The sequence below is a fragment of the Homarus americanus genome, unplaced genomic scaffold (genome assembly GCF_018991925.1).
Source record: "Homarus americanus isolate GMGI-L3 unplaced genomic scaffold, GMGI_Hamer_2.0 scaffold30535, whole genome shotgun sequence".
NCBI lineage: Eukaryota > Metazoa > Arthropoda > Malacostraca > Decapoda > Nephropidae > Homarus > Homarus americanus.
In genome coordinates, this window is record NW_024732440.1 from 13,095,426 (window position 1) to 13,112,128 (window position 16,703).

The 16,703-nt window shown below is 39.1% G+C and overlaps 2 protein-coding genes across 5 annotated transcripts; one reads left to right on the plus strand and one right to left on the minus strand.

Moving 5' to 3' along the window:
- Positions 1–116: 116 nt before the first annotated feature.
- LOC121868833 (2-oxoglutarate-Fe(II) type oxidoreductase ppzD-like) lies at positions 117–8,152 on the minus strand. 4 transcript variants are annotated; one of them, XM_042369805.1, is made up of 8 exons: positions 7,950–8,152; positions 5,884–5,961; positions 5,282–5,397; positions 4,625–4,740; positions 4,334–4,500; positions 3,408–3,595; positions 2,929–3,039; positions 117–2,071 (listed from the first exon to the last, which is right to left on the minus strand). In XM_042369805.1, exons 2-8 carry the CDS (start codon positions 5,951–5,953, stop codon positions 1,892–1,894), a joined length of 948 nt encoding a protein of 315 aa, XP_042225739.1. In that variant the 5' UTR covers positions 5,954–5,961; positions 7,950–8,152; the 3' UTR covers positions 117–1,891. The 4 variants fall into 4 exon arrangements, with proteins under 4 accessions (XP_042225739.1, XP_042225738.1, XP_042225737.1 ...); XM_042369804.1 differs by lacking the exon at positions 7,950–8,152 and adding an exon at positions 6,633–7,009; XM_042369803.1 differs by lacking the exon at positions 7,950–8,152 and adding an exon at positions 6,372–6,468.
- LOC121868832 (putative vacuolar protein sorting-associated protein TDA6) lies at positions 6,664–15,199 on the plus strand. Its single transcript, XM_042369801.1, has 9 exons — positions 6,664–7,227; positions 7,695–7,792; positions 8,623–8,728; positions 10,270–10,431; positions 10,935–11,023; positions 11,948–12,041; positions 12,480–12,605; positions 13,793–13,904; positions 14,481–15,199. Exons 1-9 carry the CDS (start codon positions 7,134–7,136, stop codon positions 14,644–14,646), a joined length of 1,047 nt encoding a protein of 348 aa, XP_042225735.1. The 5' UTR covers positions 6,664–7,133; the 3' UTR covers positions 14,647–15,199.
- The last annotated feature ends 1,504 nt before the right edge of the window (positions 15,200–16,703 follow it).

Below are 16,703 nucleotides of genomic sequence, written 5' to 3' on the forward strand. Positions count from 1 at the left end.
CGTCACACCACCCCGTTAAGTACTATACTGCGGTGTCCCTCAGGACTCAATTAGTTTAAAACTCGGGTTGAAACACGTCGACCCTCTTCAAGGGAAGATGTTTAATAATACAGGCGTTAGTTTCTTCTAGATATATTCGCTAAGCAAAGGGTCCTACGGGCATCACCTGAAAGGTATTTAGCCTTTCTATAGGAAATTTTGATTTTAGTATTACTTTTATCAATTATATTATCACGATTAATTCACAAGAGTCAAGAGTTAGTCCAAGGTATTTTACTGAGGTTACAGTTGAGATGGTTCATTCGTTTACCCTTTTCAGTTTTTCTTTTTATTCAGATAATATTGCTTCGGTCTTTGCAAAATGTCGGGGTAATTTGCTGTCTATGATCCAAATGATATAGTTAACGAGTTAACTATATCATTTGGATCTTTACCTCACATTTAAAGAGCACTGTCATGGGCATACAGCAAAAGTTTGCAATTAACACTAATGGACATGTTTACATAACACCGGTAGAGCAATAGACCTAAAATACTCACTTGTGGGACTCCACAGGCTATTGACATGAATGTTGACTCATTGTTATCAGCAACAACAATTTGTTTCAAGTTGCTTAAGATATGATATAAACCAGCCGACAGACCCAAAGCCAAGAGCCTGCAGTTTTTCACATAGTATAATGATCGACTGTGTCGAAGGCTTTATGCAATTTGTCACATGCAACCAATCAATCAACTTGTTCTTAAACTAAGGTTCACATAACATCAAACTTAAGGGTAACAAGGATACAGTATACTGAAGACTAAACCCTCGGAACACTTGGGGACAGCGTGACAGGCGCTGGTCTTTATCGCCTTTATTTCCCAGCTGTAAAGATACTGTATAGGTTTTTCTGCAGCTAAACCGTCACGGGATGCTTCCTTACATAGTAACTTGCTGCGGGACTCAAACTAGCTATCGATAGAACGGGAAGAGAATCCAAATATTCACCAGAGTACATGGACGGGAATCGCTAACAAAAATAAGTTTTTACAATATGATTGATGGTGATTTAAAAAGGTATAACCTTATTTTTGGGCGGAAATTAATAGTTATGGAGATTTGCGTTGCACAAAATGGGCAGGGCTTTAAATTCGAGGGAATTGTGGTGTAAAAACACTCAGAAAGTTGACTCAGCCAAACCTAAGGAAACTTGACTTTACCTTACCTTTGTTTTGACGATTTTGCATCTTCATCAAAACCAAACGTGTTTATATTTACGATAATGACAGCCTGGACCACACTTTGGGCACCTTAAGGAAGTAAACAATACACGATTGTCTTTGAAAATGTCAATAGCAACAGCGTTTTTGTACAGACCACGTTGGAATGTTTCCCATTCCGACGTAAAACAGCCGTGACACAAGAAAGACATAATGCGACTGAAGATTTCCCTTTGAAATACTTGGGGGTATGCGCAGATCACTCACATGACAGAGTGTCGTCCCCTGGTTGGTCGAGGCTGGTCATGTGAAGCAGTAAACACTAAATCCCGCGAAATTTACTTCAGCGAACTGAAAACCCACCAAAGATATAAGATTTTTTGTGACTTTACTGTATAATCAAAATGACTCCAATCTTTAAATTTCTACAAAACGCAATAAATAGTATTCGTATATTTTATGCTCTATCATCCTATATACAGTACAATTTAGTGTAGGTTGCCGTTCATGTACTCTACTGAATCTTAACCGAATAATACATCCACCTGTCAGCAACACTACTAATTCATTTATCTTTTCATAATACATATACATGTAAAATCTTGGACTGAAGTAAACCTCTAAAGGGCTAAACTGTAGCAGAAACATGCAATATTATGTATGTAGGTCTTAAGACAGTTAGCCATTTTCACTTTTGGGCATTCTTGATTGATGAGGTGATATACTCTTGGACAGTCATAGGTGTATCGGTGGAGGGGTTGCCCGGAGGCCTCATCGGGATGTGGTTATCAGGAGCAACAAAGTACAATATGGATACTCGGGCCGTCCCCCGTGCCTCCTCTCCAGCGGGGATCAAAACTTTGTGAGTCTGTGAACAAAAATAGTTTTAAAATGATAGTGCCGGTAATAATCACCGACATTTCTCGTCAAATTATAAATTTTATGAATTCAAATGACAAACCTGAACCAAATTTATCGTAATATTAAAATTTAAGTTCAACGCCTACAAGTTCCCGATAAGATTAAATCATTATAGAAGTAATCAATAGTAATTCATCATTATAGGACAATGTCACATCTGATATATCATCACGTTAAACATTCAGTAAGTAGAGTTGTGGAGCCTCCCTTCCTAAGGCTGTTATTCACACTCTCTCTGTGAGATCGATTTTCACTCGTCTTATGCAGCAAAACAGGTTAATAGTCTCTAAATATTCATGCAGTTATGGGCCAGGTGTGTTGCTCTTACCAATGATGTGTGTCAGCCAGGGTTTCTAAGTTTATGTGTTTGTCTAAACTCTAAAGAATTTTTTTTAAACAAAATAGACTTGGATGCTGGTGATGTAAAACAATAGACCAAACATGGACAGCATGGTGTTTTGTATAAAATGACAGAGCTTTGAGTGAGAGAGGATAAGATGAGATTGAATGGAAAATTAAAAGTTACTTTGAAGAAGAAAAATACATGCAGGGGTGAAGGATATCAGGAGAGGTGCTTCTCATAACGAGAAGAGGTTATGGCGGATGCTGCTGACGGAGAGATGATTTTAAAGTTAAGATGATGACGGATAAGACAGGACGATACATGAAACATTAAGAGAAACAGATGTACAGTAGAGAAGACCTAACTACAAGAGGAGTATGGTACTCAATAATGCACTTAAGAAATACTAGGTCAAGAAGCAAACTCTCGAAATGTGTAAATAAGCCAAGAATACAACTCACCGGAGCCAGGAACTTTTCTCCGGAGTGGAACTGGAGGAATTCTCCGGCTAAGAGAAAGATGGTGCCGGGGACGGGGGTGACATCAAACCAGGACCCCTCACTGTCTTGAACCTGAAGTGACGAAAGGTAAGTCAGAGAGACATAAAGAAGAAAATGGTACAGTAACTCAGTAAGTAAATAGAATTATTGCCACGATTTGAGAGGCGATGGTAACAGGTCACTCAACAATTAGGTCATGGCGTAAGAGGGAAGCCAGCTTTATTATTCAGGATACCACATTAACTAACATTAAGAATATAGCTGTAACTATAAAATATAATCATTATATTAATTCAATTATCTTAAGGATGAAGTTGTAATAAAAGTATATCCAACAAAATTACATTGTTCCGCTTAACTTTCCATGGGGGAGAAGATTACCCAAAGGAGAGTTGATCTAGGTGACAAGTTATTTACCCAGGGACAACACCCACACACACCTGTAGGCCACCACAGTCGTCCTGAAAGATGAATGTTATGGTACCGAAATCCCTATGGGCACCAAATCGAAAAGTGCCTTCAGGAATAGTGGAGGGGACGGGAGGGTAGTGGTTGAACCGTAAAGTTGTGATGTTCTTGTCGGTACCCCTCTCCTTGTGTATTGAGAGAAGATGTTCTGGGTCCTTACCTGACAACACAGAGAGAGTGTCAGATGAAGGAGGGACTAATGAACTAACAGAAAACACAAGTCAACTGAAGAAGAGCTCAACATGTATTAATGAGATGAACAACTTGAGTGTATAATTTTGTGTTTTCAGTTATGTGTGCGTGTACTTTTGCGTGTACGTGTGCGTGTGCAATAATAATAATAATAATAATAATAATAATAATAATAATAATAATAATAATAATAATAAACAGTTTATTGAAAGAAATTGGCAGCCAAGAGGCGGTAATTTGCCTGTACTGTAAGCTTTGATGTAAGGACTCTGCATGTGGCTGGTAGTGGGAGCTGGAGACCAGAACGCTGATAGGTGTGTACTACAGTACACCCGCTAGGAGGCATTGGTTGAGGTGGATGGTACTGGTCCGCTAAGCCAGTTAAGATAAGGTCAAGGGTATTTTGACCGTGTGTAGGGAATTTCACAGCTTGTGATAGTAACAGCGGTTCCTCGATGTCAGTGGTGTCAATTTCGTTAAAATCCCCACAGTGCGTGCGTGCGTGCTTGACTATACTGACCAGGGGTTATACCTGTATCTTTGTGTGAGTAATGTACGTGTTTGTACTGCTAGGGAGTACGTATGTGAGAGCGTTGGGAGCGTAGGTGAGTCTGCCTACTTTCCTCCATTTAACGATTATGAGATACACGTATCTGCCTAACCTCGAAATGGATGTCGGGCTCAGCTGCTATAAAGTCCTAGATACCCAGACTGAGGGATAAAGCTGCCATGATCCTTTCAGACAGCTCCTTGCAGGACTTGAGGAAGGACTCCGCGGCAGGTTTAAGGGATGGAATCTCCGGTTCATCAGGCAGCTGTTCTGTCCTTCTTGCGAGGAGGCCTTCACACAACTCACGGGTCGAACCGCTATAACTGAAAGTAAATAATATGTTCTTTTTTAATCAATTATAATAATTTTTTAAATATCGAAAATGATTTCCTTCATTTACATTCTTTTGGTATTTTAAAAACATGCGCAATATGTGATGGTACTCACCTCTCCGAACCCATTCCTATGTACCCACTAAGTTTGTCAGCATCAAACGCATATCGGTCCTTCTTCCCTTGTTCCAGGTTAAAGAAGGCGATCGTTGAGTCATAGAGGAGACGCCACTAAGAACAAGGAAAGTGAAATGAAATGTGTTTTGTTGATCAATATCAACTGACACAGTTATATGTAAACAAACGCATCTGTATGTAAACAAACACAGCTGTATGTAAAAAGTTGCTGTGCATAAACAGACGTCGCTGTATGGTCACTCACCTGGTCGTTAGGAACACCATGGTCACTCACCTGGTCATCAACAACACCCTGGTCACTCACCTGGTCGTCAGCAACACCCTGGCCACTCAACTGGTCATCAGGAACACCATGGTCACTCACCTGGTCGTCAGCAACACCATGGTCACTAACCTGGTCGTCTTTAACAACATGGTCACTCACCTGGTTGTCAGCAACACCATGGTTACTCAACTGGTCGTCAGAAACACCATGGTCACTCACCTGGTCGTCAGTGACACCATGGTCACTCACCTGGTCATCAGCAACACCATGGTCACTCACCTGGTCGTCAGCAACACCCTGGTCACTCACCAGGTCGTCAGTGACATCATGGTCACTCACCTGGTCGTCAGTAATACCATGGTCACTCACCTGGTCGTCAGGGACACCATGGTTAGCAAGGTAAGAGCAGCCAAATTCGGTTAAGGCGTTATACAACTCCCGCGTCACCCTCTGCCACTCCTCTTGGCCAGGTTCCTGCCCCAAACCTGTTGGTGAGGAAGGCCCTTAAGTGGCTCAGGTATCTGATTTTAGGCGTCCCTCACCTCCGCAAGGACTCTTCACCACACCCGTTTATCCTTCATTTCTTAACCTAGTACGTGATGTTAGTTCTTTTAACTGAAAACTCTTATTTAATCGATGGTCGATTTGTTTTAATCCTAGTACGTGGTCAGTGTTCTCGTCCTGAGTCAGTTTGTGGTTATTCCTAACTCGGTGTACCAGTGTCTGAATCAGGGACTCGTTTACCAGCTCTCCATGCACACACGCACGTACACTACCCTACCAACATGTCAAATATCCTATCATAACTTAATGTACCAGCCGACCAGCTTACTTTGTGTGCCCTAATACTTACGTACTACTGTGGACACTTAACAACTGTTATATTTGTACAGTCAACATTACTCCCAGTGGCTCGTGTGATAAATTTACCACTAAGTGACAACAGGATAAGGTTTTTGTGTGTGACTCACCTAGATGACCCAAGTCGATCACTGGCACCTTCTTGGTTGATGACAATTTTGAGGACATTCTGCTTTTCATTCAGTTTCCTGAGAATGAAAGACTGATGTGAGTGTGTGTGTGTGTGTGTGTGTGTGTGTCCTTCAAGGTCCAGCAATAGACTGGACAGACTGGACAAATATTTCACTTAGTTCATGATCACATTAATAAGACAAATAGAGATTGCAATCTTTAAGTGGAAACACACAGTGAAAACAATAATTAATGTTCCACTCAATTCTTTCAGTTCACATGAGTATTAACATTAAAAACTACATTGCCCAAAACATATAACTTATTTGGCATTATCAAGACGTGAGAACAGATTTAAATGTAAAATACAATTACAGTATAAAATTGATAAAGTATAAAAGCAAACATTAGACAAATGATACCTTGACTAAAAATCCTACGTAACCCTTTAACAGAGACCACACAGTATTTGAACGAAAATATTAACTTTGTAATGAAGAAGTTATGGTGCGTCTCTGACTCGATCTAGCTGAACACTGAAGATACAGTACAGAGAAACTTGTTACTCGGCAAGAAAGGTATGAAACGTCAGTCCTTTGTTATCTCAACATTCATTGGCCACTTTGACGCTACTATCTCTCTTGTAACGTCCTTGGTTATTGGTCCCGTGTATAATTATGAGAGTAAATATTCAAGCTGGTCAGAAAAAACGCCCACCTCTTAAACAACATTTATTTCATCAACAAACCGGTGTCACATGTAATCTGCACTCCCCTGGATTTCCACTCCCCAGTCATAAGGCGCCTATACGCCTTCCCTCTGAGGCCCACTGCTACTCCGAGATCCCCTGCTGGTCTAGTCTGGGCCCACGAAGCACCCAGTTACCGTATGTTGCCACGAGGAGGCACAGCAGGAGTCTTGATGATGAAGAGGTAATACAAAGAGGCAAGAACATTTTACTTGGGGGCAAGATGGTGGGCAATGGCGTGAGATAGATATAAGGGAAGTATAGTACTGTGTGTGAGCCAACAGCTGGTGAGATAGTGAGGAAGGCCACAGTCACAGTCTGACATACACAAGGCTTCATCATAACCAAAGGCTGAAACGTCTTCAAGTACCAGTCTCCAGTCCAACCAGAATTAATCAAGAATAACAGTGTTTTCATCAGCAGGTCACACACATACAGAAATTCACAAAGGCATTTCAGCTCGAGATACACACCAAAGAGGACCCACTGTGACCCGAGAAGATGGTATTAAGCCGTTTATTGAAGCTGCTGCTGGTGGTGGTGGTTTCAGGAGCGACAGCAGAAGCCAGCAAACCGGACCCAAAGCTTAAGAACTGTAAGTACTGTATAGTGAAGCTGTAATCCATCCTTAAACAGGTTATTCTGGAAGTAGATAGTTTGGTATTGTTTCACTGTAGCATCTTAGAATAAATCAGACAGTAAATGTTCTCACACAAAGACTTACAGCCTGATGTGAGAAGTACGAGTACTATTGTACAGTATTTGATGGTAGTGTAAGTTCTCACCTTTAAATCACGCCAGCGTTTGATATTTAGTTGCAAATATACTTTCAAGCATTAAACCCGCGAATACATCAGAGTTGCAGAATTTCAATGATGGAGATAGTCAATGTCGAGAGCCTTAATATGAGGTACCAATACGACTAATTGCGTATATCATATGTTATGTAAGTTCCTGTCAGCCATCTTGAAAGCTAACCACAAAAATTGACATCTGTAATGTGGAATAAACCAGTTCCTTGTTTACTGAAGCAGGATGTTAATATTATGTTGTGTGGACCAGTGCAGGACATCATAGAGGCGTGGGCTCCTCTGGTTTGGCTCCATCCTGAAGAAGTATTTTTCCCTTCATCTGTCGATTTCCACTTCCAACATACTGAGGTAAGTCACATGCTGAAGTAAATCACGTGCTGAGGCAAGTCACGTGCTGATGTAAGTCACGTGCTGATGTAAGTCACATGCTGAGGTAGGTCACATGCTGAGGTAAGTCACGTACTGAGGGAAGTCACGTACAGAAGTCACGTATTGAGGTACTCACCGAAAGTGGCCTCAGGACCACTTCGGGCTGAGTGAACTGGGTGGCGCTGGATGGTCAAAGTGGTACATTTATTAGTTTTCGTATATAAAAGTGGTCGGTGGTGAAGAGTGTACAGTTTGGCAGTGTTTGTGTGTATTGTATATAGTGGTAGTGAATAGTAAGTGTACGGCTGACTAGTAAGTGTACGGCTGACTAGTAAGTGTACGGCTGACTAGTAAGTGCATGGCTGATAAAGTTTATAAGTAAGGTTTTCGTGATTACTGATAAGTGTATGAGATAACTGTGGCCATTGGACAGATACAGTGGGATGAAGCTAGTTGTGATGGTGTTACAGTAAGGAGTAACAGTGACTGGTGACAAGATATCCAACAGCACCTGGACTGTTCTCATCACAATCTGGGAAGTTACCATTTGTTTTTGTTTTCTTTTCATTCTAGTCAATGCAACTGTGCGTCTGTGATAAAGTCATGATCTACAATCCTAGAGAGACTTGTCTAATTTGTGACAGTCTATTCCCAATAAACTGGTAATATATTTGTGACGTAAATTAATCTTTACAGGCAAATAAAAAGGTAAAATATAATCTTTACTCATTTCAAAAGCCATGAAATATATAGAGTAATACGCGATACAGATTCTCAAGTATTTCTTTCCTCTGTTTCGGGATCAACAGGTGAAGACAAGTAACGAGACCGTAGTTCAGACTTCACCAGACCGATACACCGTGCTGACCGGACCAGATACAAGTGACATGCATCTCAACTCTGTCCCAGACCTCGGTGAGTTGTTCATTCCTTATCAATATATAGCAACAAGTAGTGAGTATAATAACAATATTTTCATATCCACTCAGCGATGATTTATTAAAACAGTCATACTCAGTGTTGCTAATTCTTCTGGTGGTGGATTTTTTGTTTACAGATTTAGTAATCCAGTGTATGATATCTATGATGCCAGGGACAAGAAAGTTAATAAGTGGCTACAAGACAACACAACAGACTCCTCTAAAACACTACTAAGAGTAACTAAAACTCCTAATTATTTACAGTAGTTGTAACACTAGAAGTGCTTGACTTTTACTTCCTGTGAACGCAAAAATCATAAAAGAAACGTACAGATTTGCTAGGAATGAGCACAGTAATTTGTGTATATATTCTAACAAGGTCATTGAAAATGTCCAGGGATACAGTTATCCAGTTTCTGACTAATACGAACGCATACACAAGTTACACTAATTATGCATACTATTTTTTTATAGCACACAAGAGATAAAATATGTAGCATGTTTTCATATATTTGAACAAAGCTTTTTTCATTATTTACTTAAACAAAGGTGGTTTTTCATTATATATTTAATCAATGATACATATTTGGGTTATCAAAATGAGTTACAATATTATTAAGGGTTAACTAAATGTTAAACGGAGATAACATTTGTGTAGTCAAGTCTGCCTTACCTGAATATATGAATGGCCTATTTTGCAACTTCCTGTCCCTCATATATTAAAACTGCCATCCTTTTCCCAGTCACATACAACATGAAGCTCAGACGAAACGTATCGTTTCCGGCTGACCGGCTTGTGCCAATTTCTGTGATGAAATCAAGATCCATACTCGACAATGAGGATATTTATGTAAAATATCGAACCACATATAATAACTAAATTTAACTTTAAAAGTATCCAGTGTCGCATTTTCAATAAATTTCTTAAGTGTAATTTTTGTTATTGATGTTAATATTCATAAATACATCTGATTTGTTTGTTTACATTGAGTCATGTGTTCAACTTCTTCACGGCCTCTCTATCTATTCCTGTGTGGACATGCCTGTCCGGAAAACACATGATAGAGATAGACAATATTATATCTCATCGTTGCCTGTGGGACCCAAGGGACGATAGATACAGTAACAAAAATGAAGAGGGAGGCATACAACGCCATCTTCTTTGTTTACAACTGACGAACATGGGAAGAGTGGCGCTGTCCTCTAAACGTGTGACAGGGCGCGCTCAGAAAATTTCTTCATTTTCTTTTTTTTTAAATTGTCGCAACAAAATGACGGAAAAAGTGCTAGTGTGACGCCGCCTTAAGTGAACATATTCTCATTCCGGTTCAGCTATCTTCCTTAACTCTTTGACAGTGATGCTGGATTACCTCTCTCCCCCAACTCTTCCACTGTGCAGATAATTACTTCAATAACAATTTTGGTTCATGTTTCTATACACACTCCTTAAATTTGTGAAAACACCCACCTATCCACCTATAATGTTTCATATTATTTACTACAATATAAGTAAGCACTCGCTCTTCTTTATGGCAGACTGCCCAGACTGCCTCCTGGACTGGTTCGCTGGAGAGAACGCGACCCCAGTGAAAGTGTCTACCTATGTCTTCATCCGCGATTATAATGACTCGTGCGGCACCGTCGACGTCGTGTACAGGTCCTTCTACCCATATAACTACGGGAAGGACGTCTGTGTAGGTAGGACATATACAGTACTATAACAGGTAACCAACCCAGTCTTGTGTCATCAATTCATAACTCTCTTACTGATATTTAAAGTAACACACATCTATATATTAGCTGTTGTGCAAAAATGCTATTGATGAGTTTACACGCACGCAATTATCAGCCAAATTGTTGTGTCTTTCTTTCTTTCCTCGAACACTTTATTAAGATTTCTCTTCTCACATTTCTTATATCCTCTCTCTGCCTTTTCTCTTCCTCTTCGTTATCCGTTACAATAATACCTTCGTTCCTTCAACTTTTTCCATCTCCACTAACTGAACTATATATATTCGTCTTCGTAATTCCCCTCCCTCAATTTAATCTATCTCCCTTCTTGTTGTCGTCGATCATACTACTTTCCTCTATTTCAATAATCGTTCTTCCTTTGCTCTATAAGGTTAGGTTAGGTTAGGGTTACGTTACGTTACGTTTAGGTTAGGATAGTTCAGATGAGAAGATGAGTTTTTTCCCCGTAGGTATTCCTTTGGGGGAGAAATGTGAGGGTTTCATGCAGTCGTTTGGTGACCACGTGGGAGACTGGGAACATTACTCCATCAGGATTAGGGTAAGTACCTGGATCTGGTAATAATGTAAAGGTATGGGGGCGGGGGGGGGGGAACGTGGAGTGGTAGGAGGAGGTATATCATGAGTTTGGAAGAGAGATTTTTACACCGTTACCAGATCTTTTGCCCGACTCTATATTTGTTGGGTCTCCGCGAATTTATTTGACCGACCGTACCACATCACGCTATAATACTTTGCTTTTATTCTGTTAATTGTCTTTTAAATCTTAACTAAAGTTTGGGTTCTATTATTACTGAAGTTTGGGCTCTATTATTACTGAAGTTAGGGCTCTATTATTACTGAAGTTTGGGCTCTATTATTACTGAAGTTAGGGCTCTATTATTACTGAAGTTAGGGCTCTATTATTACTGAAGTTTGGGCTCTATTATTACTGAAGTTTGGGCTCTATTATTACTGAAGTTTGGGCTCTATTATTACTGAAGTTTGGGCTCTATTATTACCGACGCATTTGATATTTGTTATTGTCCTCTATATCACAAGAAGGTGGCTTAACTTACAATGTCTCCACAGCACGAGAATTTAACTCATTTCACCATGTCCACCACAAGAAGGGATAATAATACCTTTTAACGAGACCCTACCCCCATAGCACGATAAATTCTCTAATATTATTCCTAGACAACAAGGGAAATACCCCTGTTTACCACGTCTCCCATATCACCTTAACCTTGTCCTGCACAGAATGAAAAGTACCAAAAATGACCCTACAGCCCATTCTTTCTCTCCCATAGAAAACAAGTTATGTATCCTACAGAAAACCTGGTTATTCGACTTAACATTTTTCTACAGAATGTTTAAAGGAACCAACATCCTTCACCCTTACACAGGACATTAAAGTGATTGATCTTAATATATATCCCATGACAGTGAAAATGACCCATCTTCCTTATCCTCTTCCCAACAGAACAACAAGGTGACAAAATGTTATGTGTCAGTGCACAGTTTCGGCGCCTCGTACACCTGGAATGATACCACAAACAACTTTCAATTTCTGGAAGGTAAGAATACTCCCCAGCCTTACCTATCTATCTCGGCCTCCCTGTGTGATGGTGGTCTCTGGTGGTATGGAAGTAATGGAGACGTCTTCAATTTTGTTGTAATATACAGTTTAATGCCAATAACCTGCAGATTGTGTCCTACTATTAGTATTATGTCTTTAGTATAAGACACAGATGTGAGTTGATATCTCACAATGCTTTTAAGAAAATCCGCAAGTGGTTATAATGGGGAATGGACCACAAAAAGCTTAAATAAGAAATATAAGAGAATGGAAATGGCAAATATATCCAGTGGAGTAATCTACAAACACACACACACACACACACACACACACACACACACACACACACACACACACACACACACACACACACACACATATGCTCTTTCACTTCCTGCTTTTATCTGTTACGACGACCAAATTTCTCTCGTGTCAGGTGAGGAGAGTCGTGTCGCCATTGACGTGATCAACGTGACATATCCAAAGACGGTGGAGGTGGTGGAGGGATTCCACGCTGAACTCTTCAGTGCCAATGGATCCCACGGCCTATGGTCCCAGCTAGGTTGGTGTTCAGTGTGTGTGAGTTATCTGGGTGTCATGTCAGGCCAAGAGAGGTTTGTTGCTTTTGCTTTCATCACGATAAATCCCACATATTTGAGATATGAAGTTAAGAAGAGATCAGTATCAGATAAATAATTATGAGACAATAATAATGTGATAACAGGGACAACATAAGCGGCCAATTAGAACTCTAGTAACATTTAATACATCTTTGTACAGTACTTACCTGTATAACACAACCTTAGTTTATCAAAATGATGTACAGGTGAGAATATATAATTCCCTTGACACTTTTCGCTATATTATTTACATGAAAGACTGAGTACAGTACTAATATAACAGGGGTGTCAAACTCATGGCCCGCGGGCCAAATGTGGCCCTTGGGATGGTCAGGTGTGGACCGCGTGATGATGGTAAAATTTATCATCCCGTGAATTTTTTAAAGAAATAGATATAATCATGTTTCTTTAGTGAAATGAATTTTTCATACTTAAGATCAGACAAACCCAAATGAGGTATTCCTGGTAAGCCAGGTAAGGTAATGTGTGAAGCTGTAAACTTCAATCCTGCAAACATGTGATATAGCGCTTGTGTTGGCCCTGAAGAGGGTAACTAATATCAAGAATTGGCCCTCGAAAGGTTTTGAGTTTGACACCACTGTAATATACTATCTAATATTGGTCAGTAAGTCCTTGAATAATCATAGCATATTTATGGTCTGATACCTGTGAAGACCATTACTGTGACTGTTGTGGTCTGGTTACTAGTATGGTCTCCCATGTCTGTCTGGGCTTGGTGTGACACTTTATAGTCACAGGCGAGAGTCAGAAAGTGCTATGAGAATCTGTGCTGTGTTTATTTGGGTTCGCTAACGACAAAGCTATATGAACTCTATATGAACCATAATAACACGAAGAAGTGAAAGATACTGAAGAAGTTAAAATGAATGTGGCTTAAAGTGTCCCACAGGACTGTGGGAGAACTTTTGCTGGCAACTGTACATTACTCTCTTAGTGACTTGAGGGCCAAAACCAAGGTCTAGTGAACCAAATAACACTTCATTTATTTATTTGTTTAATTACTTGTATTTATCATTTAATTGTTGATTATTTATGTGTGTGTGTATTTATCTTTCAATTCAGTTGTAATTAATTTGTGTATTTATTTCTTTGTTTGGTTGTTCGTCAGGTACCCACGAGTATGTACACTTCCCCATACACCTGCGTGACCAGACTGAGCGAGGTTATCCCTGGAGGACGTGGGAGAACCTGGAGGTGGTGAACTACGATCCTGACACAGAGTATGACCAGTTTCTGTCTTTTATAGTCGTTTTATATCATTTTACTTTAATTGTGTTGTGGTTGTTTATTAGTAGAGATAGTTTATTATCCTCTTGTGTTATGGGGTCCCCTCTGAGCTGAATAAAAATGTCTGGTGTTAGTTAAATAATCGGGAAATTGAGTTTTATCATTACATCAACATTTCACAGTTAGGTGTCGGGTTGAATCACGTTATGACAACTAGCTACTGACGAGCCAACGTGAACTGCACAAAGCTCGACCATCAGTATCCACTCATCCTCTTCAGTAATAAGACTGTGGTCAAAGCTAAAGAGGAAATCATTAATAACCAGACAAATTAAAAAAGGGGTCTTCTATTCAGTGGCACCGATTTATTGATGTTTGTTGTGATTTCATAGTATCTGAAAAGCTTGAAGGGAATCTCTTTATTGGATGTACTCGTGGCCACCAATTTGGTCTGTGGGTCTCTGGTCTCGTGTATGTTAATATGACAGTATACATGAAACGTAAATCTTGATGGTAAATATAGGGACGACTTTGGATCATCCTACAGACTTGTGTATTATGTTCTACAGGTACGAGGGCGAATTGCACTACCTGGGGTACAGAGGTCGCTGGGGAAACCTCAAGCGTGGCTGTGAAGTGTTTGAAGTCGTGTCTGGTGAGTGTATCCTGGACAGTGGCCCTGGGTTCTGGCGTCCCTGGCCCTCTGATTTCCCAAATGATTGCCCTGACTTCTAAGTTGTCCTGCTAGTCGCCTCAACCTCTGTCCTGACGTCACCAAAAACCACCCTGGCCTCCATCCCTGCCTGATGACCTCAACAACAACAACTCCAGACCTCTAACACTGCCCGATAACCTTTTCAATTATTTGCCTGATCTCCTGTTACTTTTCTTGCGAGTCCATTTTTTTTTTGACTTTGGCCGGATTAAAAATCTTCCCAATCTTATATTGTATTTCCCCTCTACATAAGGTTTGTCATCCTGATGTTTGTAACGACATATTCCCTGTAGACTTGTCTACCCAAACAATACTTGGATTAAATTAAATGTCTGGAGAGACATGCAGACAGTAACTCTTGATGTTTTAATGCCAATTTATTGTCTCTATACAGTACCTCTCTCAGTATTACAACACACAAAATAAAACTTTCTTAAGTGTATCTTCAAAAGGACCGATATTATTATTCTCATGCATTATTTGCTTCAAATGAACTTTACCCCCAAAATACAATTGTTAATTATTATCACCATGTCGCTGTAGTTGGCAATATAAAGAACACAAGTAAACAGACTACCGTGTTTGTATCATTAAAACTTTTCCTTGCCAATGAGTCATTTCAAACATAGCCTAACAATTAATTTATTTATTGCCTTCAAGTAAGTTGTTAGTGGCTATCTCGTGACGCTGTGTTGCATAACTTAGTCAGATATTCCTTGCAAGACATCATCAACATTAAATGAGCATTATCCGATCTACAATGAAAAGAGTTAAGAACAAAATCAGGGTGAAATAAATTATTTTACCAAGTCATGCCAGAGCATAATTTGGGATATGATAAGTGCCAAACAGCAGTCTGCATAGCCGCAGACACTAGTAATTAGTTTCTAAAATGGAGGAGATTTTTTATATTCTGTAACAAAGAATCTTGTATTTTTAATTTGTTATGTTGTAAAATAAATAAATAAAAGATGGCAGGGGGTATGCTCCTCCACGAACTGAGTCACCCCATTGTGAGGCCGGCTAAACATGCTATATGCAGGCATCAGAACACATACAAAAATGTCGTCACAATAGTGACGACAAATTTTCAAAAAAATTGCAAAAATTTTCAAAAACTTTCCGAAATTTTTCAAAAACTCAAAATTAAAAATTTCCAAAAATCTTCAAAAAAACATTCAAAATCTTTCAAAATACTTCCAAAATTTTCAAAAAATTTCCAAAAAATTTAAAATTATTTCCAAAAAATTTCAAAATATTTCTAAAAATTTTCAAACTATTAAAAAACTTTATAAAAAATTTCAATTTTGTTTTTAATTTTCGAAAAGAGAGAGAGAGAGAGAGAGAGAGAGTTATATTTAATTTCTTCGTGTTAAGTGGTAGGCTCTGTTATCTGATCAACAAATTATGCCTTAATGTGAGACCTATACCCGATGAGTTCTAGATGACTTCTGTATATTATAAAGACTATCTGGTCACTTCCTGTTCTCACCTCCACTTTTACCGGTCTTATGCTTATTACTTTCTCGTATTGTAATACCATTTCAACTACGTATATTCACCTATTGTATATTTAATATCTTGAAGTAGTACAGTTAGAAACACGTACCCAAATTCGTGCATAAAACCTTTGTTGCTTTAGGTAAGTTAAAAAGCGATATTTATTAACAAACTAGATGAAAATTTTAAGGATAACCTACAGGAAATGTGTTCAGTAACATTAACGTAATAAATGCTACCAGTCTGGGGATCAATATAAAGTTATATGTTGATTTTACTGACTATCTATACAGTATACAGTATTTACCTATATTCACACAACACATCAGTCCTACCTTAGTCTCCTATATCAAAAGCTATATTATAGAAAACGGAGTATTTTTATTTTAGGGGTCTATATGAGAATTTTAATTGATATTCTTTAAAAGTCATTCTCTTTATAGGCAACTAATAATAGCCTTAATAGTAAGCTATTTGACACAGTTGAATTACAGCTCGGTGTCTGAACTATATTAATACAGCATGATTAGTGTGAGTAAGCGGTGAAAACCAAACTAGCCTCACCAAACTCTAGTCA